Source organism: Mobula birostris, chromosome 9 (genome assembly GCF_030028105.1).
Source record: "Mobula birostris isolate sMobBir1 chromosome 9, sMobBir1.hap1, whole genome shotgun sequence".
Classification (NCBI taxonomy): Eukaryota; Metazoa; Chordata; class Chondrichthyes; order Myliobatiformes; family Myliobatidae; genus Mobula; species Mobula birostris.
Window position 1 is genome coordinate 108,884,803 of NC_092378.1, and position 27,828 is coordinate 108,912,630.

A 27,828-nucleotide genomic window follows, 5' to 3' on the forward strand; every position below is an offset into this window, starting at 1 on the left:
AGACCTCAGAGTTGTTGCATTATTTAAGACATGAGATAGATCTAACCTGGTTCTGTGTCGTCTATGAGAACACACTCAATACTGAATTATCAAATAAGCACATTTGCTCGTTCTTCAAAATGTCAAGCCAAACCTAGATATTGCTGAAATGATTTAAGATAAAATCACACGGAATTGCTCCTGTACTTTCCAGCATTTTGTGCAGATAACAGATCCCATTTATGGTGAATATTCTTAAATTTGACTGATGTCCAAGGAACTGTGTATTATTGAATGCTCCAGGTATCACCTAGTTGTTATTGAGGTGTTGCAATAATCTTTCCATCACAAAGGGTGGACAGATTAAATTATTTGTCCACTGTGTGATATACGACCATTTCAAAAATCCAATCATCGACACTTTGCATTAAACAGTTCCAACAGTACTCGAATCACATTCTTGATCTTTCCAATGAGAAATTTCACTCTTATCAGTGATCTAATTAATTACACAAAGCCATATTTTTTACAAGTGCATCTAAGAACCGAAAATCCTTTTGATCATTTGATATGTCTGCTAGTATTTCAGTGCAGTACTCTGCCACTAACAGTGGCCCCATTAAAAGCCATTCTATTTAATTTCCAAAAATAGTTTTAAATTTCCACCTGACACCTAGTTCTTTTCACTGTTAAAGTTCATCCACCTTATTTGTTCAATTTACAAGGCCAAATGATTAGAAATATTAATAAATAGCATTTGCAAATAATTAAGAAATAGGAGAAGCATCAATTACAAAAAAAACTCCAGAATTTTTACTTTAAACCCCACAATTTTTATTGCAGTGAGGCAAACAGCATTGAACCAGAATAGAAAATGGGAGATTGCACACATGCGTGATTTGCTCCATTGGTCAGTTAACAGAGTGACCCAAGCAAACACTCTTTTCTTGTTACAAAACAAGCATCTAACAGTGACTACCTATCCATTCAGCTCAAAAATCGATGAGTTTTTCTCTAGTCTGCATTCATGAACTAAAGAGATTGGCATAGTTACACAGTTTAGTGGACGTGGTTCACTTCATCTTCCAAAATACATAGCAGCTCTTTGCAAAAATCACAAGATGGAAACCCTCTGTAACTTCATTGTTAAGGCAGCAGTTCCAACACAATGAGGAAAGGAGTTCTGCATAGAATCATGATCACTTGATTACGTGTTTATGTAAGATCCAGCTCAAAATGCTTGCTTCTCTGTACATGTACAACTGCCCTTTCCGGTGTCAATCACTTCCACCTCATGTTTGTCATGATTGAGGGCAGTTCCAAATATAAATGCAACAAATCTTACCCATGTCCTTTCCACTTGAGGATTTTCGCTCATGTTAGTCACCAAATCAATTCCACAAAACTACATTTATAACACTAGTACATCTGAGTAAATAAGTTCTGTGTGGAAAAATATATGGTCAGACCTGTGCCTTGCATCCTGTAAGTACGGTATGATGATTCTGCGAAGTCATAGAACCAAAACCTAACATTCATTCAATAGTCAAGTCAAGAGAAAGTAGAAAATTAACTTGAAATGACCTCAAGTTTAGCCCTGTATTTGTAATTCAAGTCCAAATGGCAAAATCTGCAACAGCATATTTCTAGAAATTAAAATCAGTTTAAATGCAATCCATTGAGATCATCTTTTTTATGAACAAAGTTTTTAAGTGCAATATTGTTTGATGTACAATTATTGATTCAACTAGCAAGAATAGTAGTAAAACTCTCCAAGAACCATTTCACAAAATAATTAGTTACCTCCTAATTAACTGTATGCAGTAGTGTCACCACAGTTCCATTTGATTTTTGCATGCTTGACTTGACTATTGGCTTAATATTTTAACTTCAGCAACATGGTCTTCCAAAGTGTCAAGTGCAATTGAGCAATTTTCAATTTTGAAAAAAGATAAAGAATCTGAAATGACAAATAGCTTTGACAACACATCCCTTCATTATATTGCAGCATGGTGCACCTGTAATAGTACAATACGTATGTAATCAGAGGGTATGATCTTAAAACTATTAAGAATTTCAGGCTGTTTTCTCTTAACCATGACAGAAATCTCTGTTAAATGGTATTCCAGTGTAAAAATTATAAATGATAAAAAACAACAAACGGGTCATTTTTCAACAGTATAAAGGAACTTCACATAAGCTGTACATATCCGATAATCAAGGCATTAATGCTAATGTAGCAAATGGTTGAAGATTGATCGTTTGGGGAAAATATTAGTCTGGTCACAGAAAGGTATCCCCTGTTTCCCATTGATGTATTTCATTGAAGAATCCTTCATAGAAGTTGAAGCCTTGATCTATATTCATAGGGGTCACTTGAAACTCCTCTTTCATCTCCTCCCATGGATGTCTTTGAGGATCAGAGAAAAAAGTAAAATCTTCAAACTGTGAAGTTTGGCTGTTGGTTTCTGCAAGCACTTGGTCCATGCCTACGGAGCACCATTTAGACTGTGGGCTGATGTGTCTTCCTTGGACAGTAAGGTCCAACTCTGTCCCCAGCGAGTTCAATGCAGCGTTGATATCAAGGTCCTCAAAGTTACTCCCATTCGCGTTGAACACATCATCAAAGACCGACGCCCAGTCAAAGTCTCCCTTGAGGGATTCCGATTCTCTTTCATCATGAGCTAGCAAAGGGGATTTGGAAGTTCTGGCTATCTTCATCGTTCGTTTTGGCAAGGCTTGTTTGCGTTTGCTTGCAGTCCGCTGGCTGTCAGAGGAGCTGAAAACTGGATTGCCATGAGTATTTTCCATGTATCGAGTGGATGCATGGTCAGGCCCGGAATAAGGCTGAAAGGACTGAGTTGACGGATTTAGCGACACTTCACTTGCAGATACAGGGGGCAGTTTGTTTTGTCTAAGGGTGCTAAAATGAGTAGCAGGCATCCGTCTCCTTTTAAATACACCGTTAACAAACATATCAGCATACTGTGGGTCAATCTGCCAGAAACCTCCTTTTCCAGGCTCATCCTTCTGTCTTGGCACTTTCATGAAACATTTATTTAACGAGAGATTGTGACGAATAGAATTCTGAAAATAAAAAGATAAAAATATAAGACATTAACCTAACAAATTAACCTAACAAATATTAAGAGCTTCAGTATGAAAGAATACTAGTACAGGTCAACCTTCACTAATCCAGCACCATTGGGACCTGAGGAGTGCTGGATTAGTGAAAATGCCGAATTACAGAAGGATCACATTACGCATAATCAGTGCCGGATTATCGAAGGAACCAGATTATAGGTAGTCGGATTAGTGAAGGTCAACCTGTACTATATTTAAAATGGGCTTAAGAAGCAATGTCTAAGATGAATTTACATAATACATTAAAACTGGAAGCAGTACTTTATTTTATATTTTACTGCCTAATATGATGTGGTAGTGTGGTAGTGGAGTGGTCAACATAACATTATTACAGTGCTATAGACCTGGGTTGATTCCACTGTAAGGAGCTTGTATGTTCTCCCCGTGACTGTATCGGTTTCCTCCCACATTTCAAAGGCGTACAGGTTAGTAGACTATCTGATCACATGGATGTAATTGGGCAGTGGGGGCTCAGTGGGCCGGAAGAGCCTGCCACTGTGTTACGTCTCTAAATAAGAATTATGTAGGAATCAATTTATCTTAAATATTCCACCCAAAGTGAATGAACTAGAGACATTTAGACCAATAATGAGTTCAACTGGGTCATCATTTTTACATGATAGCTTCCCTCCTGTACTATTGTCATCCCCTGTCCCTGTATCTACCTACCTGTGCTTCAAGATTGATTTATTTTCCTATTTTAAAATATCTTGGCCTCAACAACTCCTCTGTTCTTAATCTGTGTAAAGGAACTTTTCCTAGTCTTGTTTTGCAATCTTGTACTAGTTGTTTGTCAGCAATTGTTTATAATTCCCATTTAATCTTCCTTTATCAAAATTCCTCATGGTATCAGAATGAAAGAAAATCTTAACCCTTTTTCCTCCAATGGAAACATTCTAGTCCAGGACTTCCTTCTCCCACCTTCTCTGTATAAACTCTATAGATTCATTATAAGATTTCCAAAGCAGTGGGAAGTAGCTGTGTTTTGTATATATTGAACTTTTCTCCTTTACTTTTGTACTTTATGTCCCTATTTATAAAAAAAACTAAATGTAGATGGTTATTTTATCCTTTTTGTCTACTGACAGACAAACCCTACATTCATCGATTCATTGCTTTGGCTTTCCATTAAGGTAACACTTCTTTGATTTTTTTCTGAAGTATACTATAGCACAAATACTTGTCAGTGCCTACTCTTGTAGTTATCCTCCCACTTTCATCATAACTACATACCTCAATCTTACTTTCAAATCACAATACGGTGGACTAATTGACACATCAGTTCCAATCCTTCAACCAACACCCATCTGACCTACTGGACTTACCAAAATGAACTGATGACAAGCCACCAGCTCCTTATACCAGGAAGCTGCATTACATACACCTGTGTATTTCAGGTTTCCATGCTCATGCATTGCAGCACAAAGATTTGCAAAACATTGGAGATGAAAATACACACTCATCTGATCTCTCCCTCTGCCCCTGGCCTCACAATGAGCTGTAACCTACTGAGTGGAGCAGTCAGATAGGCTTCATCTCTAAAAGCTCATCTGTTACTATCTTCTTATCTAACCTCTCCACACCTAATTACCCAATTATTTTCTCGTCACTTTTCTCTTCCGTTTGTTTATAATTGACAATGTTTGTTTACAGATCCCCTTGGTGTTAACCTGTCAGATTTATGCCAACAATTTAGCCTTCTTCACTTTCAAGCACCAATATATCAAACTATGTAAAAAGGTATGAAAGCATGATTTCATCATTTTGTTTTTAAGAATCAGAACCAGGTTTAATATTCCTGGCCTATGTCATAAAATTTGTTAAATTTGTGGCAACAGTACAATGCGATACATAATATAGATAAAAATATATATTAAATAGTTAAACTAAATAAGTAGTGCAAAACAGAAATAAAATCAATAGTGATGGCAGAGAGGAAGAAGCTGTTCCTGAATCACTGAGTGTGAGCCTTCAGGCTTCTGTACCTCCTTCCTGATGGTAACAGTGAGAAGAGCGCATGCCCTGGGTGATGCAGGTCTAAATGACGGACACCGTCCTTTTTAGAACCAAGTTCTGACATTTTACAGTTGTGACAACTGGAATGTGTTTCACTGTTGTTGGGACAGTTGCAAATATCCCCCCTTTTCTGCTCTCCTCTTGACATACCACCTTAGCCATCAACATCCACCAAGTGCGTTCATTTTACGTATCCTATGAATGGGTGGTGTGATTTCTCAGCCAAGTCTCTCTCATGGTGCTTCTTGCACTATTTGATAAGGGTGCATAATATGTCATCTTTGAGCAATATTAAAGATTTCATTCATTGCTTAATATACAGAAACCTGTTCTGAGTACAAGCAAGTTTATGGTTCTTGCTTTATACATTGTGGCTGACAGTTCTCAAAGATCTCAAAATGATTACACTCCATTGGCTGTTAAGGCTGTAATGAAAATATTTTAAAACTTCTTGCTTATTCCTTTTTGACTCAGCAGCAAGAGGAATCCACAAACAAAGGAGACACCGTTCACATGTTAAAGTCTATAAGAGTTTCATAAATGATTAAATACAGAAAGAAAGAAAAAATGGTTAATAATGTAGAAAAAGGTACAAAATAGTACCAGTTACTAAGTCATATCACACAATATACTGCCAGAGGGAAATGTAAGTATCTGACAATTTCTCCAGCATGTCCATCCCTCAGCTCTCTCTCTCCCTCTCTCTCACACACACTCACTCACTTACTCTTGATGTCTTTGCCTAAACCTAAGGGAAGGTTTTTAACACTCTTCACAAATCTTTGTTCCAATACTTTCCTTGACAAACATGTTTTTCGCCAAGCCTACACTCAAGGTTCCAGAGTGGTACTCACACTAAATTCTCAAAACGTGGCCATGGGTCAGTTCTTCTGTACTTTCTCAAAATATTTCCACATTCTAGACTGACACAACTTTGTTGTACAAACTTTCATTTTGTCTTACACATTTTAGCATATACCAAGGGGGAATTAAAGTTAACCTTTTCCTTAGGGATTGCCTGAGGTATAAAAGGAAAGAATTATTCTTTTTCATATTTTTACATCCCCAGGATTTCTCCAAGGACTTCAGAGTCAAAGAAACCCACTTTGTTATCACTTTGACAAATACCAGAACTGATTTACTCGCTGCAAGGTCCCACACTCCATGTGATACACTGTTATTTTTGGCTGAAGGATTAATTCCTTGTTCTACTATAACAGAAACACTGACTCTTCTCCATCGGTATGCATGGACCACAAGTCTCCAAATTTGCTCTGGAAGACTGCATCAGAATCAAAATCAGGTTTATTACCACTGATAAATGTTGTGAATTTTGTTATTTTTGAAATTTATAATGCAACACATTTCTGTTCTTCACAAGAAATGATAGCTCAGATTATAATCATATAATTTTATGTCTATTGATCAATAGAATCTCAAGTTTGATGCTTACCAGTCTCAACTCAATAGTTTCTGAGAACTGATTCATCAAAGAAAGCTTCCATCAGTAAAACTTTGCATCTTTTCTCTCCACAACTGGATTAATTTTAAAATCATGGGCAATAAGGATGTCATAGAAACATTTCAAAGACCATAACTAGAAATTGTTCCTCCCCATTTTTCCATGTTTCTGTCTCACTTCATGCTTGCTCCCTGGATGCTTGAAAAGGAGCTCATCTGCTTGGATAGACACGTCCATTATAATTAAGTTGGATGATCTATCTTCTCAAGTTTCTTCTGAAGAAAGGTCATCAACCTGAAAAAATTCTATTTCTCCCTCCACGGGTGTGATCTGACATGCCACGTATAAAATATCTTTTGTTTTTTTATCTCAGATGTGTAGCATCTGCAGCTTTTTATATATAAAATTATATTTGTGTAATGCTCTTAACCTCATAAAATGCCAATATAATATTTAACACTACGGCATAAAGGAAGAATTCAGAGAGATGGGGAGGGCTGGAAAGATATAAAAACAAGGATAAGAATTCTTAAATTAAATATTGGTGACACAACATCAATGCAAGTCAGTGAACTTGGGTCTGATGAATGAACAGACAATGCCATTGGGTGAAATGCAGGTTGGAGGAGCAACACCTCATATACCGTCTAGTATATAGTGTGTATATACTGTATGTGTATGTGTGTGTGTGTATATATATATATATATAAAAATCAGATAATTAACTGTTAATGGAGGGAACACAGAACAGAATTATTTATGGCAGATATTGACAAATATTTTTCCATTAAGGGAATTAATGGCTGCAGGGTTGATGCATGAGCCCAGAACTAGTTATACTTTGTTTGTTCCGTTCTCTGGTACAGGGACCTGAAATAGTGATGGTGCTACCTCGAAACTATTCTCAAGATTTCTGAGTATGTTTACTTTGCTAATTCCGTGCTGGTGAAGTCATTAATCATAATAAAAGATAAATGCATCAGATATCCAGCTGATCTCAAACCAATTGAGATTACTTAAATGCCTTGAGAAGAGCAGTTATCTTTACTGAGATTGGAGCCTGGTATGTTCTCCTCTGGGACACCAGCAGAAGCCCACTGAGGGATGGACAGTTACTCTGTGTAAAGCGTGAGAAAGAGAAACAGCAGTAGGTCACAGCTGATCTTTTACCCCAGTTCCATTTACCCGCACTAACCCCATATTCCTCAATTCCCTTAATATTAAAAAAAACTGTCAACCTCTGGCATGAATAAACTCAGCAATTGAACCTTGATGCCCCTTCTTGGGTAGAGACTTTGACACTCTCTGGGTGAAGACATTTTTTTTTTCATCATCTATGCTGAATGGCCAACCCCTTAATATGAGTCTGTGATGCCTGTTTCTCGTTACCTTGGCTATAGGAATCATTAGTTCATCACAACACTCACAACATGCTGGAGGAACTCAGCAGGTCGGGCAGTATCCGTGGAAACGATCAGTCAACGTTTCAGGCCGGAACCCTTCGTCAGGACTGATGAGGGAAGGGGCAGAGGCCCTATAAAGAAGGTGGGGGGAGGGTGGGAAGGAGAAGGCTGGTAGGTCCCAGGTGAAAAACCAGTAAGGGGAAAGATAAAGGGGTGGGGGGAGGGGAAGCAGGGAGATGATAGGCAGGAAAGGTGAAGAAGAAAAAGGGGAAAACACAACGGGTAGTAGAAGGAGGCGGAACCATGAGGGAGGTGATAGGCAGCTGGGGGAGGGGGCAGAGTGAAATAGAGATAGGGAAAGGGAGGAGGAGGGAATTATCGGAAGTTGGAGAATTCTATGTTCATACCATGGGGCTGGAGACTACCTAGACGGTATATGAGGTGTTGCTCCTCCAACCTGAGTTTAGCCTCATCATGGCAGTAGAGGAGGCCATGTATAGTTCATCACACTTGTCGAGCCTTGTAAGTATTTTGAATGCTTCAGTGAGATTACCAAGGAGTCTACAAATCTTTTGTGGAACCTCTCGTAGATTTTAGGTCATTCCCAAGGGAATTGTTCCTCAGAAAAATCACACCAATTGATCTATTTTTCTCATTCAGATGCACTAACACAGTTGTGGCCTGGTTGCATTAATTTTGAAGGGAAATAATCTTACAAACCTTAAAAAGTGAAGCAAATGCAGAAGTTATAATATGCAGACAAATGGAGACACAAGAGACTGCAGACACTGGTATATGGAGCCAGACCCAAGATGCTGAAGGAACTCAATGGGACAGTCAACATTTGAAAATATCAACTGTCCTTTTCTTCACCCCACCCCCATCCTAAATGCTGCTGAGGTTCTCCATCTTTTTTGTGTAGCAGTATGCAGACAAAACATATCTCTGGCTATAGTTTGGGTATCAGGATCATAAACAAAACAGAGTCAACAGAATACAACACTACCCTTTAATACAATTAAAACAGAACGCTTATGATGTCATACCGCCATTGAGAGTTGCATAGTGACCTAGCCAGTAGAGCCGCTGCCCCACAACACTGAAGACACAGATTCAACTAATCTCTGATATTATCTCTTCAGCGTTTGCACGTTTTCTCTGTGTCTTCGGGGGTTTCTTCAAGTGCTCCACTTTTCCTTCCATATCCCGAAGATTGGTAGGTGCAATTGGCCACAGTAAATTATCCTTATAGTACAGGTAGGATCTAGGGGAGCTACTGAGAATGTGGTGGTGGGGGAGCGGTAAGAGAACTAAATAAGATCTATAGCGGAGTAGTATAAAAAAGGTGGTTGATGACTGGTTTGGACCCAATGGACTGAAGGGCCGGTTTCCACATCCGTTTGTTCTTCCTCTCTCAGATGTATTTCATGCCTGTCTTCACTTAACTTGCTATTCCTAGCATATTCTGCACAGTTTACAACAGTTAAATATAACTTCTCACTTTAACATTTTACTAAGAATATTAAAGAACACGTCCATAAAACTTGAGAATTTAGACCGTTTAACTGATAACTTGTCCAACGGTGACTGTTATATGGCATTATGTGTTTACTCATATTTAGATTCCCACTCAGCCACCTCTCCCTAATTACTAGGGCACTTTGGCTAAGCATGAGTTCCTTTGTAGCAACCCCCTGTCTCACAAAGAAAATTGTATACAGAATTGGTATAAAGGCAGTGAAAAGGTAGCCAGTTTCGTTGTGGACCATCACATTAAAATTCAGCTGTGATTGTACCTCGGTCTCAACGGGGTGGTATGAAGTGTGCAATGCCCAGTTGTCTCCACTTGAAACTGCTCATGAAAGTTTGGTCTCACTGATGTAATTTTGCTTGAGCCATCTGTTGGGTGGAGGCAATTGGGCAAACTCTCTCACTCATACATCCCACTCCCGGATTCTGGCCAGCACATTACTTAAAATCTGGTCATGAGGGGGCAGGGTTGCAAGATAGTGATTGAGATCAGACCATTGCTCTCACTGGTGGTCGGAAGAGTAAGGAACAGTTGCATTTGCTGATGAATTTGGAAGAAGAACTCCTGTTAGTCAAGTAGAGGTAGAGGGTGGAGCATGGTGGAGTGGAGCTGGTAATATAGAGAATTCCAACTTGCCAGTACATTGGGTTTGCTTGACTATTTCACAGGGCAGCCTAGTATATAACACCCTACATAGCAGGGCCAGGATTTACGGCGAGACTGAGTAAAAGAATATAATGAATCTGAAGGGATTTTATGAAGCAGGTAGTTCACCATTACTGATTGTTTAATTAACCAAATTTAAATTTCCACTTGCCTATTTATATTTGAACTCACGTCTCACACATCTCCAATTTCTCCTGATGGCTCCGAGCAGGAACATTGAAACATTCCTCACCCATTCGGCTTAGCCGGATGAAGTTCCTGCAGGAACGTTGGTTCTTCTGTCACACACGAATGTGGAACCATCCCACAATTATTCCAAATGTGAAATAATTCCCATTTACTGGACTCCTTTACTGCCACCATCAGGCCACCCTCAGGTTGGAGGAGTAACACACCATAGTCCATCTGCGTAGCCTCCAAAGACAAAATGAACATTGATTTCTCTAACTTTCAGTAATTTCTCCCCCATCCCCCTTCTCTCTTTTCCCATTCCTCATTCTGGCTCCCCTCTTACCCCTTTCCCTTCTCCTTACCTGTCTATCAGCTCCCTCTTGTGTCCCTCCTCCTATGGCCCACTTTCTCTCCTGTTAGATCCCTTCTCCTTCAGCCCTTTACCTTTTCCATGCCTTCCCTCTCGCCAGGTTTCACCTATCACATTCTAGCTTATACTCCGTCCCCTCCTCCCACCTTCTTATTCTGGCTTCTTCCCCCTTCCTCCTTCCCTTCCAGTCTCAGCCCAAAATGTCAATTCCATTTTCACCCAATAGACACTGCCTGATTTGTTGAGTTCCTCCAGCATTCTGTGTCTTACTCCAGAATAATTCCAGTGTCTTTGAGCCAGAAGTTTAATAGGCATTGTTCAAACTCATGAGAATTGGTTCTCTTTAATTTAATTGCAGAACAAAGATGGATTTTTGCTCCTACTTCCCAGTTGTCGGGTGAGGTGAGTCTTTGGCACAAGATTTCCGCGAAAGAGGGAGAGTTTGTAAAGGTTGTAGGGTGGTTACTGCTCGGACGGACTTGGAAGGATTGTTAATGGAAACTGGAAAGTCTTCAAAAGGTGCAGGAGGCATTCGGGGGAAGACCAAGAGAAAAGAAAGACCAGGGAGTGAGTGAGGCAGTGAAGGGAAACTAGATAAGAGATCTTGAATTTGGGTGTTAGCATGATGGGCAGGGATGTAGGTAAATGAAATAAAGTTGGACATACCAGTCCCCAATTCTCTTTAATTTCTAGTTTCCTGCAGAAACAGTACAAGAGTTAAAATGGAGATCAAGTCTGACTGAACTGGTCACATTTTAATATTTAAACAGCCCAAGCTGCTTTCTGGGACAGGTTTGCCAGACCCAGCTGCCATCCTCATTTGGAAGTATTGAGTTCATTTGGCATGTATTCAACTCAAATGAACCAAAACCAATATGGAGGGTTAGAAGTAACCTGGTAAGTCTCCAATTCACTCCAGGTATACTTAAATCTTGGTCTGGTGTGTTCTTAGTCATTTCTAAAACTACCTTGTACTAACTTTTATTTTCTTCTACTTGCATGCAATCTAATTCAATATTAAATACTGCGCTGGATAAACCTTCTCCATTCTGTTCTCTTCTGTCCACCTTGTTGGGTGTGGTCTTCCACTGATTCTATGCTGGTTCTTGGATTTACTGAAGATGCCCACAAGTAACAAATCTCAGCAGTGACATACGAGGGGTGATTGTTAAGTTCGTGGCCTAAGGTAGGAGGAGTCAATTTTAGAAAACCCAGCACATTTATTTTTCCTACATTTACACACTTAGTCCAGCGGTCATGGAGCATACAGATCCCTCCTTTGTAGAAGTCGGCGTCTTGGACCTCCAAAAAGTGGTCCACAGCAGGGGTGATTGATAAGTTCATGACCTAAGGTAGAAGAAGATGATTTATTAACTTCAAACTTTCTGCATTATCACTCAGAGTTGAACTGCACATGCATGTAACAAGAGCTGTATAACTCATCTTCTTCTACCTAAGGCCACAAACTTATCAATCACCCCTGCTGTGGACCACCTGGAGGTCCAAGACGCTCTTGTTACATGCACGTGCAGTTCAACTCTTTGAGTGATAATGCAGAAAGTTTGAAGTTAATAACTCATCTCTTTCTACCTTAGGCCACAAACCTATCAATCACCCCTGCTGGGGACCACTTCTACAAAGAAGGGATCTGTATGCTCCACGACCGCTGGACTAAGTGTGTACATGTAGGAGGGGACTATGTTGAAAAATAAATGTGCTAGGTTTTCTAAAATTGACTCCTTCTACCTTAGGCCACAAACTTATCAATCACCCCTCATATATGTACTTTGGTAATAAATCTACTTTGAATCTTGAACCTTTCAACTTTAGTAGCCAATATAACTCAGTAATGTATATTTTTGTTTGGAGACCTTGATAACTATTATCATGTTTTTTTGTCCTTTCCTCTAACACTCTCAGGGTTTGAAACCTTCAAGTGAATGAAGCTGAATGCAACTCTCTTGGTTCCAACTTTTGATCCGTTTCCTGTAACTTATCATTCTAACCTTCAAGTCTATGGATCAAGGGTGAGGAAGCAGTGGAAAAATGAAGTCCATTTTTTGCCAGAGAAGGCACAAAGGCTGAAAGCCTGTTCCGTGATATTGCAATTCTCAACACTTAACCTTATTACAACAGCACAGCTTCAGCCTTAGGACGCTAAGCTTTCCCTGTAAGTATGCCACTCTATTTGCTACAACCGAGGGAAATGTGAGAACCATACAGCTCTCTCATCTCCCTCGGCCACAGCCCAACATGAAATCTGGATCATTCCATTTTCCTTTTTTCTCCACCTGCACCTTTCTAAAATGATTTATTTCTCGGAAAAATTGAAAAGCAATGTACTTGATGTCAAGCATTATTTTTTCTTTAAACATGTATAGATTCCCTTAAGCAGCTTCTTAACATCACTTGGTAAAGCATCATCCAACACTGAGGAATATACTAATGCCAAAGCTATGTCAGAGCATTTCAGAATCACATACTTTCTCCAAGTTTACCCATGTCGGTAGGCTTGATGCAATCTTTGTTGAGGACAAGGAAATATATGGTACATCATAAGAAACAGTATAACATTTCAGGCAGGGTAAAATCATCAAACCAGCCTATTGCTCAAAAAGAACTGTACCAAGATTCTGAAATCCACTATTCAGTTTGCAAATAGAGACAATTTCAATTTTTTATAAAATATGCCATTCTTTTTCCTGTCCTACCACCTCCTTAGGTGGTCTGCTCCTAAATTCTAGCATCTTTTCATTACAAAAATGTTGCCCAAATCTGTTTTATGAAATTATGAAAGGGAAAGCAGACTGAAAAGGTTTTCTTCATAATTTTCTCCACAAAAGACTACAATTATCAAAGGTGAACAGAAAGAAGATGCTTTCACTTGGAGAGAGCGAATTGAAATGGACTGGCAGTTTACTCCATTACCCCACAAAGTAAAAATAAACACAAAAGAAGGTTAATATGTTTTTCTTTACTTACTGGAGAATGTTGAGATTATGTGATCACCTAACAAAAAGAAAAATTAAGATGATATGGAGAAGAATATTTAAAAGGTGATAAACATATGGACAAAATGGGAATGGAAGGATAAATTAATGAGAATGGAAAATAAAGAAAGGAGAACATTTTGGCAGCAAGGACTATATGATCCAAAAAGCCATGCAAATTTTATGGTCCACTCTTCTCTCCTATCAGGTTCTTTCTTCCCCAGCCCTTGATCTTTCCCACCCACCTGGCTCCACCTTTCACCTTCCAGCTAGCCTCCTTCCCCTGCCCTCAGCTTTTCATTTTGGTGTCTTCCCCCTTCCTTCTCAGTCCTGAAGAAGGGTCTCAGTCTGAAACATTGACTGTTTATTTATTTTCATAGATGCTGCCTGATCTGCTGAGTTCCTCCAGTATTTTGTGTGTGTTGCTCCAGACTTCCAGCATCTGCAGATGTTCTCCTCTTAATAGAAGTACTTTCCTGGGTGCAAATTTTTCACACTGTGAAGACTACCGGCAAGAAACTCTCTGAAACTTTTCTTTGACAATAAATTAAATTCCAAGAGACAAACTTTACCCCCCCCCCCAAAGCAATTCACATAATATAACACAGAGACTATCGACTGTCGTCAACTAGGCCAAGTCGTCAAAACTAATTTAGATCCTTTTTGAAATGTCACAATTGGGTTATAATTTTGCTTCAAGCACAATTTTTACTAGAACAGTATTTTAACTCTTAACATAGCATTTAGAGGGATAGATTTTAACTGTGGGGTAGTACAGGAAGAGGTTCTGATAAACTGAAAGAGTGAAAAAACTGAGATGTCAGCACACACTCAAAAGAAAAATGTGCATGCTAAACTTTTTATTGTCACAATTTTTCTGCAGGATGTTGAATTCTGTGCCATATCCTGTTACCATAAACTTGATAACAATTATATATTAAAACTGTATCAGAGAAAGTATGCGCTCCAGAGCTAAATCAAGACCATTCAACTCTAAATATTATCTCATTTCTACAGTGAGTTATCACAGACTTAGTAAACTGGGACAATAAACGAAGTTCCCTTTGATTTAACAATCTTGTTGTGCACTGATTCCATAGAGAAAACACAGATCATGGTAGAACATGAACTTGAAAATACATTTCAGTTTTGATCTTAATATTTTACTCATGCAAATTCAATGATTAATATTTCAGACTTACAGCTTAAAGACTTTATTTAAAAGCTTAGTCCCTAATTTTAAAAGTTTTTGTTCAATTTTAATGGTAATTTTGATAGTATGTTTAATATATTTCATCATCCTCTTCATATTATTGAACCACCACCATTCACTCACTCTAAGAGATAGACCATCACCAAATAATCAGAACAATAAAATTCAAATGAACAAGTTAAAACTGCTTCAGATTGAAAATGAATGTGTTTGTGTCTATTGTCTTCATCCACTAAGCACAGTCTGTTCCTCTTCAATGATATCGTTGGCCTTGCAACTGGAAATTAAGCCTATACTGTACTGGTTTTTACTTGAGGAAATATAGAATCCAACAGTTGCAGGTATTCCCTGAGTGCGTCAGTAAGTAAAGTTTGAGTAAGGCCAGCCTGTGTGGAATTGCTAATAGAAGATGGTCGGGGGGGGGGCAGTTTTTGGAAGTAGTGAATTGAGCATCATTCATAAGTGTCCTTGTAATTCAGGCATGTGAAATATAGAGACATTCTGTGTAAAGATATTCAATTTATAATACCTCACATTTACTAACCCTAACAGTGGCTTCCAAACAGGTCGCTCACTGTCAGAAATCTTTCATTTGCAGTATTTTATATCAGACGTAAATTTTCTTTTAAAAAACCTAAATTTGGTTCTTGGCCTACCACCTCCATTGTAACATGATCATCATATAACCATCTCAACATTAGTCGATCTATGAACACCGTCCTTTGCTTTTCCTTGAGTGAATCGAAGTGGGAATACAGGGGCACAGGTGTGATTTTGTAATTACACAACTGAGCAATGACATTGTATGAATTATGATGGTGGGTGCACAGACCTCAGAGTAACTTCATGAGCTAAACACTATATATAATTAAATGGTGATTATTTTTAATATTCTAATGCAATTACAGTGCAAATCATTTTCATATGATTTTAAGTTCCCTGGCCCCCACCGCTATATTTTCACCATGGATGTCCAGTCCCTATATACTTCCATCCTCCATCAGGAAGGTCTCAAAGGTCTCTGCTTCTTTTTGGACTCCAGACCTAACCAGTTCCCCTCTACCATCACTTTGCTCCATCTAGCGGAATTAGTCCTTACTCTTAATAATTTCTCCTTTGGCTCCTCTCACTTCCTCCAAACTAAAGGTGTAGCCATGGGCACCCGTATGGGTCCCAGCTATGCCTGCCTTTTTGTTGGCTTTGTGGAACAATCCATGTTCCAAACCTAAACTGGTATCTGTCCCCCACTTATCCTTCACTACATCGTCGACTGCGTTGGCGTTGCTTCCTGCACGCATGCTCAGCTCGTTGATTTCATTAATTTTGCCTCCAACTTTCACCCTGCCCTCGAGTTTAACTGGTCCATTTCCGACACCTCCCTCCCCTTTTTAGATCTTTCTGTCTCTATCTCTGGAGACAGTTTATCCACTGGTGTCTACTATAAGCCTACGGACTCTCACAGCTATCTGGACTATTCCTCTTCTCATCCTGTCTCTTGCAAAAATGCTATCCCCTTCTCACAATTCCTCCATCTCCGCCGCATCTGCTCACAGGATGAGGCTTTTCATTTCAAGTTAAAAAGAGGTGTCCTCTTTTTTTAATGAAAGGGGCTTCCCTTCCTCCACCATCAACTCTGCTCTCAAACGCATCTCCCCCATTTCACGCACATCTGCTCTCACTCCATCCTCCCGCCACCCCACTAGGAATAGGGTTCCCCTTGTCCTCACCTAACACCCCACCAGCCTCTGGGTCCAACATATAATTCTCCATAACTTCCGCCACCTCCAACGGGATCCCACCACTAAGCACATCTTTCCCTCCCTCCCTCTCTCTTCTTTCCGCAGGGATCGCTCCCTACGCGACTCCCTTGTCCATTCGTCCCCCCCATCCCTCCCCACTGATCTCCCTCCTGGCACTTATCCGTGTAAGCGGAACAAGTGCTACACATGCCCTTACATTTCCTCCCTCACTACCATTCAGGGCCCCAGACAGTCCTTCCAGGTGAGGCGACACTTCACCTGTGAGTCAGCTGGGGTGATATACTGCGTCCGGTGCTCCTGATGTGGCCTTCTATATATTGGCGAGACTCAACGCAGACTGGGAGATCGTTTCACTGAACACCTACGCTCTGTCCGCCAGAAAAAGCAGGATCTCCCAGTGGCCACACATTTTAATTCCACGTCCCATTCCCATTCTGATATGTCTATCCACGGCCTCCTCTACTGTAAAGATGAAGCCACACTCAGGTTGGAGGAACAACACCTTATATTCCGTCTGGGTAGCCTCCAACCTGATGGCATGAACATCAACTTCTCAAACTTCCGCTAATGCCCCACCTCCCCCTTGTACCCCATCCGTTATTTATTTATATCCACACATTCTTTTTCGCTCTCTCCTTTTTCTCCTTCTGTCCCTCTCTCTATACCCCTTGCCCATCCTCTGGGTCCCCCCTCCCCCCATTCTTTCTCCCTAGGCCTCCTGTCCCATGATCCTCTCATATCCCTTTTGCTAATCACCGGTCCAGCTCTTGGCTCCATCCCTCCCCCTCCTGTCTTCTCCTATCATTTTGGATCTCCCCCTCCCCCTCCCACTTTCAAATCTCTTACTCACTCTTCCTTCAGTTAGTCCTGACGAAGGGTCTCAGCCTGAAACGTCGACTGTACCTCTTCCTGGAGATGCTGCCTGGCCTGCTGTGTTCACCAGCAACTTTTGTGTGTGTTGCTTCATATGATTATACATTCTTTTCACAACAGGATAAAAAATACATCTGTTTTAGATTCATTCTCCTGTTGTATTTTGTGTTATAAACATACAATATAAATTGGAAAACAGGTGAGCCCCAGGATACTGATAATAGTGAACTCTGTGACAGCGTGTCAAGGATAGCTGTGGAAGCTGATCATTTTCTGACATCTATATAGTGCAGATATGACATGAATATTATTCAAGCCTTACTACATGTAGGCATACAGTGCTTTATTTACTGAGGAGTTGTGACTGGAATTCAGTATTGTGCAATCATCAGTTAATGTCCCCTTTTCTGTTCTTTTAATGGAAGGGAGGGGATTGAAGGTGGTAGCCAAAGTTATTATCCTGAGGGGTCCTGAAGTGATGCCCTGGAGCTAAGATAATTTGCAGACAACAACAATAACCAATATTCTTTCCTGCAGCAAGATATGACTCTGGCCATCAGAGTGTTTCCCCTCATTTTCCATTACATTTCAGTGTTGCTAAGGTTCCTTGATGCCACGCTCAGGCAAGTGCTGACTTGATATCCAAGGCAAGTGATTCTGGTGAAACCCAAACTGAGCATAAGCAAGCAGGTAATTAGTGACCTGAACAGCACTTGATAACAACACCACGTATATCTTCCATCACTTGGTTGATGATTGAGAATGGACTGTTGAGATGGGTCAGATTGGACATTTCTGGCCAGCTTTCATATCAGTTTTCAGGCCAAGAAACATGGTAATTCTAATTTTGGAGTCCTGTTTTTCAGCACTGAAGTCTAGATATTGCCTGGTCCTGACCCTGCAATATTCAGTGCCCTTAAATGGAAATTTTTGGATCCCTGCTGACTGACTAATTATCCATTACCACCAACATCAAGATATGATAGGACCGCATCTCTTAACTGCATCTATTATATGGCAGAGTGTGTGTAGTCCTGTGTTGCAATTTCAACAGCATGTCACCTCATTTATATATCAAAACCTAAGACAAGGGAGCACAATCAGGCCAGGCAGCCCGTCAAGTCCGCTCCACCCTCCACCATGGCTGACCTCTTCTCCCTCTCAACCCCGTTCTCCTCGTCACCTTTGAGGGTAGATGCACTCAGACTTTGTTCCAGGGTTGGAGAGTCACCAACTAGAGGCCATCGGTTGGTTCAGGGTGTGGTCGGCGTCGGGGGGGGTGCAGATTCAATGGGGACCCAAGGGGCAGTTTTTTCCACCCGGAGAATGATCTGAATATGGAACAAGCTGCCGGAGGAAGTGGTTGAGACAGGTGGATTGGCAACACTTGGACAGGGACAGGGAGAGTAAAGGTTTGAAAGGATAGGGGCCAAACAGGACTCAATTTAAATGGAAACCCTTATTAGCATGGACCAGCTGCGCTGAATGGCCTGTTCCCTGCTGGATGGATCCATGTCTCCACGAGAGCACGTCAGACATATAGTACACTTCTTCTGGCATTCCACACTGCTCTCTTCATTGAACCACAATCGCACCCCCCACCACGCACCCCCGGTGTGATAGTAATGACGGTAATAACAGACAAGAAGGTTACAGATTGTAGTGAAGCACCTTTCTGCTGCTCCTGATGGTCCACGTCAGAAGGTCGATTTTCCCTTCAAATTTGTGGTGTCCATCTCACTTAGCATGAACACAATGCCACACAACATGATGGAGGCTCTCCTGAACTGCCCACCAATCTACTTCCACCTTATGGACAGACGCATCTGTCACAGCTAGATCAGTAAGGGTGGTGTCAAGAGGGTTAATTCTTTCTGTGTTACTTCCAAATGTTGTTCATTATGGAAGAGCACTGATTCATTAACTGAGATTGGACTGTAGGAGGAGGTGTCCTTGTTCCCCTTTGACCTGGTGTCCCAACACTTCATTTGATCTGAAGGTTAAGAATTCCCTGGACTATTCTCTCCTCCCTAAACAAAGCCACCTCTGGTATTTCTGTCCTGCTGGTGGGACATATTTTACCTTGGGATTGTAAGCACATAGACCATAAGGTATGATTCCGTGAGCACAATTCAGAAAGATTGTTGCGTGATTAGTTTTCTGATAGCTCTTCCAATTTGCACAGGTTTGTGATAGGGAACTTGCAAGGTTGAATTTTGTCGGATAACCTGCCCAATTGTATTCCATTAATGTTTCAAAATAGTACTGATCATTACTAGACCTACTAGGATATTTCTAAGGGCATTTAAGTCTGGATTGGTAGGCTTGGATTTTCATATAGGTCAGAGTACCTGAAGGACATTTTTTTAAACATAGAATCCTGATTGCATTCTGTCATAGTGTCTAGACTTCTTTGGAAGTATTATTAACTGATTTTGAATCCCACAGCTCCGATTGTGGGATTTGAAATCACATCTCTGGCTTGTTAGTCTAGATATCCAGATTCTTAGCCCAACATAATCGGTGTGTCACCACCACCACCTTGCAGAAGTATGGATGTTACAGTTTAACTCAGATAAACAGTTTTCATTTTTAATCAGCCTGAACTGAATCACAGGTTATTCCAGCTAGAAATAAATCGTTCCCTGTTTGGATTGCTACTGCTTAACTATGAACCTCATTCATGGAGCTGGACAGTTACAATGGGGAAAAGGCAAACAAAATTAAATTATATGAACTTAAAACTGCCCAGAAGGCCTACAGTACCTGTTAGTGGCATTACAATGAAATAATGGTGTGCTTTATTTAGCCTTTGAGACACCTTCTGCATTACTGCAAATCTAAACTCTAAATAGGCTTCTTCCTTTCCTCAGTAGTACCCTCTTCCTTACAATAAAAGCATATTGGTTATCTATTCAACAATGATAAAACATGTTTGTGTGTTGCTGTTTCCTTCAGAGGTGGATTAATCCATTTTTGTCATGAATACTACCCACTAATTCAATCAGCCATTGCAGAGGAGCACCAAAGCAAGAATACAAAATCTCATCTGCATCCCTGGGATCACCGGTTATAGATATAATCAGATGATTACACTGCTTCCCCAAGCTACTGCATATTGTTGCAAGCTCCCTCATTGGGAATGTTGTCAAAGTTGTGGATTTGAATTCTCTGTTTTGATATTACCAAGAATTCAGAAACATAAGGTTATACTCTCTCTCACACACACACACAGGGATCTTCTGAACACTATAACCTTCCAAAAACTGGCATTCCTCGTGCAAGCAATAGAATATGATGATTGAGGATCAACACAAATTACAGACTGAAAAACAAATTTAATACAGTGAAAATCCTGGCAAAACAGGAGAGGTCAAATGGTAAACTCCAAACATATCTTTAGAGCAAATATTATTTTATTAAAAACTGCAGATGCAGGATATCCGAAATAAAAACAGAAGATGCTGATAGTTTCCACCATTTCCTGTTTTCATTTCCTGACTTCATAGTAATTAGCCCTTGATAAAAAGGGCCTCTTAATTAGGTAGAATTAAAATACTGTGCCAAAAATGCTACATAATTTACTGTCAAATTCAAACTGCTGCATTTAGTAACAAAAAGCAAGTCTTGCTTCGAACATCTTCAAGTGCAAGTCAATACTTATTTAGCCATAAACCTTACTATTTTGAGTTTTTACTTTTCCCCTAACTGGAGTTTGCTGATCTGGATTATTATCAGAAGCTTAGTGATTAATCTTTGGAAGAGCATTTTTTAACTGGTCAGCTAAAGAGCAATGCTGGTGAATGAGTGGGTGTAGGTTGTCCAACTTTTACTTGTACAAATCTGAAATGCCATGGGAAAATTCAGATGGACAAGAAGAATGTTCTACTTAGTAGGGAGAAACAAATGTGGTAACTATGTGCATGAATATTTCATGTTTATCCTCAACCTCAAACAGCCTCTGATTGTGGAACCTTTAAAACCAACTGCAACTTTGTTCTAAGAATGAGCAGAGTGCCTCTGTGTGAAAGGAGCATCTTCCTACAGATCATAGTCTCAATTACCATTGTATAACTGGAGGGTGTTTGAAAATATAATTAAGAATGGAAGAGATAAATTATGAAAAGTTAATACACACAAGTGCTGGAATAATGTGATTAACCTACAGTTTTCATCACTATTTGTATTTGTTTTTAACTCCCAAATATTTTACTAATTGAGTTGATATTAGTCACATCACATGGTTTTCTTCAAATGGGAAACACCATTACTGTGCTGTGCAAGTGGATCACTGGTCTGGTGTCATATGGGCTATGGTCCATCCAGTCCTTGATTAGAATTAATAACTTACAAACTACATCACCAATTTAACAAGTGGGTGGGGGACTCAATCCTAGCAATCTGAAGGTCTGCAAAATGTATATAGAAAGGGAACATACAGCAAACTTAACACTGGCTGCATGAGCAAAGCATTAATTTGAGCAATAGCAATTTTAATGTGAAAAAGAAGAAAGAACAAGCCACAAGGGTTGTGTGCACAGCCACTCAGCTCAAATTGTCTGTCCCTCTGTCTGTACTTTATGCAGGCCTCTTCCATTTTTGTTCATCCAGTCCCATTATCATATTCACCACTTCCACAAAGTAACACAGAGATGATGGCGATGTGGTTGATAATAGCGATAACAGCTCTCTTCTTGCTGCTGCCATCAGGAAAAAGGTGCAAGAACCTCAGGACTCACGCCGCCAGGTTCAAGAGCAGTTACTCCCCCTCAACTATCAGGCTCTTGAATAAAAGAGGATAACTACACCCAACTTCACTTGCCCCATCAATGATATGTTCCCACACCAATGAGCCACTTTCAAGGGCTCTTTATCTCGTTATCTCATGATCTCCTTACTTATTGCTATTTATTTATATTTGCATTTGCACATTTTGTTGTCTTCTGCACTCCAGTTGATCTTTCATTGATCCTGTTATGGTTACTATTCTATATATTTGCTGAGTATGCCCACAGGAAAATGAATTTCAGGATTGTATATGATGACCTAAGTGTACTTTGATGATAAATTTACTTTGAACTTTGAATATCAACTTTCAAAAGGCATTTGATGAAGCCCAAATGGATGCCCAAGGAACAAAAGGCCTGAGGTGCTCTGAAATAAAATGAGTTAAGGGACAGAGGAAGAGAGAATGTTTTACATTTGTTTCCCAGGCTGAAGGGAAGAATGCATTGGAATCCTGCAGGGATCAATCTCAATGTGTTTTTATGATCTCTACACATGAGAACTAGACCTGTTATATATAAATTAAAAATTTACAGATGAAATAAAATGAGCATTTAATCACACTGGGAAAATGGATACTCACCTGCCGTATGACCTTAACAAATATGTGTAAGGAGATTCATTTTAGTTAGAAGATTAGGGACAGGTAATACAAACTGATCAGCACACTTTTGCAGGAAGAAAAGTGAGTCACTGTGTTTGTGTACAACTAACTGAAGGTAAGGTTGCTGTTGGATTGGCTTGAAGATTTATTGTTTCACAAACAAGATCTTCAAAGTGCAACAGCAAGTACAAACACAGTTTTGGTCCCAGTTGAAATATCACAGCCCATTCTGGACAACAAACCTCTCATGGCAATATTGTGCAGAAAATGTAGTTTAAAAAATTACTAGAAGAGACTGAGATGAAGATAGCTCAACAGTTCTCCTCATGCTAGAGAAGGTCAGGGGTAAACTGATACCTGCATCTACAATCAACTGTAATCATCATTTACCAACTAAGTATAGAATAAAGTTTTAAATGGCAGCAAATTGGTAATCAGAATGCACAGACTTAAGGCACCTGGTAGCAGGTGACATTAGGAAAACAAAATCACTTAACTGTTAAGATCTAAAATTCATTGCCAAAAAAGGTTCAGGCAGGTACGAAAGGAATTTAAAAATTTCTATTTAATGCATGAAGAGAAGAATTGCAAGGGGATAAAAGGTTGGATAAATAGAATAATTCAATGGAATAACTCTGCCATGTTGTACCTATGCCATTATTCTCATTGGAACTACATCTCAGTAAAGGAGACTTCTGAAATTCTCAAATGGATTTAGTACTGAACACATTAGACCAATAACGTCACCTTCAAAGATACTTCCCATCAATCTAATTGGTAACCACCTGTCCTAGTCCTCAAGTAATTACAGGAGTTTGTCAGTTTCTCACTCATTTAAGGAATACAAATAAGCCTGAATTTCTTTAGCCAGAGGGTGGTGGAAATCATTGCCCCAGACGCTGTGGAGGCCAAACCACTGGGTATATTTAAAGCGGAGGTTCATAGGTTCTTGATTAGTAAGGGCGCCGAAAGTTACGAGGAGAAGGCAAGAGAATGGGATTGAGAGGGAAAATAAATCAGCCCTGATCGAATGACGGGCGGGACATTCGACGGGCCAAATGGCCTAATTCTGCTCCTTTATCTTATTGCCTACATTTTAATCAGTGAAATATAGCAGAATATATGCTCATAGTTTACTCAGACCATAGAACTAAAGTGACGTGGTCCTGTCAATGGACCAAACAATTAACAGTACACAAATGCCATGATGCCATGGGGTTGCATGCAAAGAGTTTTCTCCTGACTTTCCCGGAGGGCGGGCTGCCAAGTTTACTGTTACAATTCTTTGTAATCAAGCAGCACGAAAACTAGTCAAGGAAACACCAACAGCACGAGACTAAATAATTTTCTCCATTAAATATCCTGCGAACAATTTTTGGGGGAAAAGAATCTGCCCTTGATCTTTAACAATTTCTAACAGCGTAGAAAACGGAACTCGCGCCATAAATGACACAATGTATCCACTTGGCTAATGTGGCAACGCATCCAAGGAGTTTTCCATCACTCCCCTGATCTTTCTTCGAGGTTTTTTTACTACTCGACAGGGTGATCTTTGTAATTTCGGAAATGAAAAAGTTCTCCGAGTCAACAGGCGAGTTTAATCACGTGTGGAGATGGATTTGAATGGACGGTGAAGCGCTAGTCAGGATCTGAGACCGTCCACAGATGCAAATTCATACTACACCTGTTGACCTGGCTGTCAACGCACATAAATACAGGGTTAAAACCTTGGAATCTTTACACACAGGCTATTATAGATCTTATCAAAAGCACGGCTTGTACTACACGGTTATTAATCTAAGCATAAAAGGATCCTATGCCAAGCAGAATCCATTATCTGAAGTTTAATGCAAGCTCAGTATCGTTTGATCTGAACCCATTTAGAGATGACCTCACCTGCCAGCTGGGGTCGGCGTGCCGGTAATAGCAGAAGTTTTCAGTGATCCAGTTGTAGATGGCGGACAAGGTGATCTTACTCTTTTTGCTCGCCTGCATCGCCATGCAAATGAGAGTGGCATAGGAATAAGGGGGTTTCACGTGTGGGTTGGTCTTGTAGTCTATGTCCTCCATCGGGCTCTGGGTAGGAGCCTGCGACTGGATGAGGGTTTTGGTGCCGGTGGGCGCCGAGGTGGGTTTGCCCAGACTGAATGGCATCCCGGTAGCGGCCGTGTCCCCGGCTGTTGGGGAAGCGGGACCGTCCGAGTCCGGGAACTGTTGCTTGTAGTGATGGTGGGCGATAGAGGGCTTCTCCAGATTCGCACTAAGGATGGAGAAGTCCTGCAGCCACTGCAGACTCGTCAGGCTGTCGTCCAGGTTCACGGCCCCGTTCACGTTCTCCTGGTCCTCGGGGTGCAGCATCATCCAGTTCTCCTTAAACTTGGTGGCGATTTCTGGCGTGGTCAGAACAGGCATTGTCCGTAGTCAGCTTCTGAACTAGAGAGAGTGATTTCACCCACTCCCTCGTTAGAACTGAAAACAAAAGAATTACCAAGGTTTAGTAACTGATAGGAGGACGTGAAAAAAACTCTGAATTGTAAATGTTCGTAAAAATGATGATGAAAACTGTGTCAATAATACAATCTGTTAAACTTTACGGCAAATTCACCTTATTACTTCTATTGGATAACTTAAAGACAACAGACTTTCCTGCCATCCACATATCGCGAGTAAGAAAATAACCACTATGTCAAAATAATTAGCATTTCATGGCGTTATACACGATCCTCCTTAAGTTCTTCCTTTAACATATGCTCAAATATTCAGCAGAGGCACTGACAGAGCATGCTAAAGTTTGTGTTCCGGAATAAGTGCTTATTTTTCGGATACCTTGTTGCGTTTAGAACAAGAACCCCTGACTCACCTGGCGATAGTTTAGCAAAATCCTGGAATAGCTGGTAAAAAAAACTCCCCTAACTGGAGATCTATAGGCTTAAATTAATAAGTAAGTTTTATGCCTGGCGCGCAGTTGGCATCAAATCCGTTGTCGCAGATAAAACTGCCTTCTCGAGTTTGATCAAACGGGCTTACATTCGCGCAGTTTGCGGGCTATAAAAACCAGGGTCGGTGGAGTGTCACCTCTCTTTCACACGGCTGCACGGGCACTTTATACGCCTTTAAACAGATCGCGAGCAGATGATTGGCCGCCCGTCTCCAGGTTTCACCTTTCATTACTCCCAATGACGCCAGGCTGAACGGTAAACCGCCGGACAACGCAGGGAGCGTCTCCAAACTGCACCATTCCGCCATCTGCCAGCCTCGCTGAACGGCATGGCATTCCAAATGAAGCTCTCCTCCACAAGCTCTGCAATTGTCACACGATCCACCCTTGGCTTCTCTACCAATTCAGACATTCCTCTTTGCACCAGTAAACTATCTCTGGCATCCTGTCTGTGCAACCAGCCGAAATCATCCCAAAATCACTACCTACACTTGAAATCAAATGATGAAACCCCAAGTTAATATTAGCAGATGAGCTCACCTAGAACATACCTCACATATACTTTCATCAAGTTATGCTTATTTATTCGTTATAACTTCCACAACCCTTCTCAACTGTGAGGCTGTTTTCTGTTAAAATGTACATACGAGGGGCTCTGAATTTGAAATACAAGCCCGCTTTTTTGTTGGCTCGCATTTGTGAAGATACAACCGGGAAAGTATTAACGATGTGGATTTAACAGATAGCAGTTTGAGACTTTCATAGCGTGAATCAGACGCCGGGGAACTCCTGACATAATTTTCAGCTCGCGGTATACAGCCGAAAATTAACGGTGGCGTGAGACCTGTAGCAGGATGAAACAAACACTGCAAGTGTATAATCCAGCCGAAAGCAGATAGCACAAGGACTACAGTGCAGATTACTTGTTAGAAAAGGGAAACGTTGATTAACAAGGTGCAGCCAGTTACTTTACCATTTAACTCGAGATCTCGTCACGGGCATCTTTCCCAAGACGCTGACGACGTGCAATGCTATGGCAATTGCTACAATGTCAAAATACTAAACTTATTATAAACTTACACCTTAATTAGACTTCTGTTTATTCAAGTTAGTTTTTATAATTTCAAGCATTCCTTTAACATTTTTTAGTATTTCATAAGATGCAGGTGTTTTGAGCTTGGTTGGAGATTCTAAAATTCCATTAAGGGAAGTCTAATCTTTAAAACAGGCAAAACTACAGGCTCGACGGGCAGATTCAGCCGGCAAACAGATTTTGCAATTCTTTTCTTCCTTTGGGAGAGTAAACGGAAAATGAGTTTATATCACTGCTGTCACATACATTCAAATGGATGTGTTTGCAAGCAAGCATTTCATTCGGGCACTAGCTTGTCAAAACAAATAAAAAGCGATAGTTAATAATTCTGTTTTTCATTATTTAGACATTTCAATGTCAAGTTAATTTGTGTGTTACATTTCAAATAATTTTTCAAATTAATCACGGCTGGAATATTGTCATAGTCAAGGGTTTCTACGGAATGTTTACAATATTGTGGAAAAGGTCTCGACAAAGTCTTGTTTTTTCTTCATTTTTACGCGTGTTTTCGTAACAGAGTACACCCACACAACTGCCTAGAGTGCCATCTTGTGGATATAACCTGTACTGTTTTCCATCAGAAAATTTGACACAAAGTTTGACCTGCCGGAATTCTGGTAGGTGGCTAATTAAAATAATTCAGGTTATTAGCAAACCTCAAGACGCCTGGAAGCTGATGACCGCTTGTCCAAAGCTACTAGAAACACGTTGAAGAGATTGTAAATTTAAGTGGGAAGATGTTGTTGCTTATCCAGCAGTTAAGAAAAAAAGAGCGAATTGGGGCTGGAGGAGTTACCAATCTACGAGGAAAATTTCAGTGTGCTTTGCCC

The 27,828-nt window shown here is 40.3% G+C and overlaps 1 protein-coding gene across 2 annotated transcripts; it reads right to left on the minus strand.

Moving 5' to 3' along the window:
• Nucleotides 1-788: 788 nt before the first annotated feature.
• On the minus strand, nucleotides 789-26,060 carry foxj1b (forkhead box J1b). 2 transcript variants are annotated; one of them, XM_072268579.1, is made up of 3 exons: nucleotides 25,828-26,060; nucleotides 24,864-25,436; nucleotides 789-3,066 (listed from the first exon to the last, which is right to left on the minus strand). In XM_072268579.1, exons 2-3 carry the CDS (start codon nucleotides 25,377-25,379, stop codon nucleotides 2,263-2,265), a joined length of 1,320 nt encoding a protein of 439 aa, XP_072124680.1. In that variant the 5' UTR covers nucleotides 25,380-25,436; nucleotides 25,828-26,060; the 3' UTR covers nucleotides 789-2,262. The 2 variants fall into 2 exon arrangements, with proteins under 2 accessions (XP_072124680.1, XP_072124681.1); XM_072268580.1 differs by having other exon boundaries at nucleotides 25,995-26,025.
• Nucleotides 26,061-27,828: the final 1,768 nt, after the last annotated feature.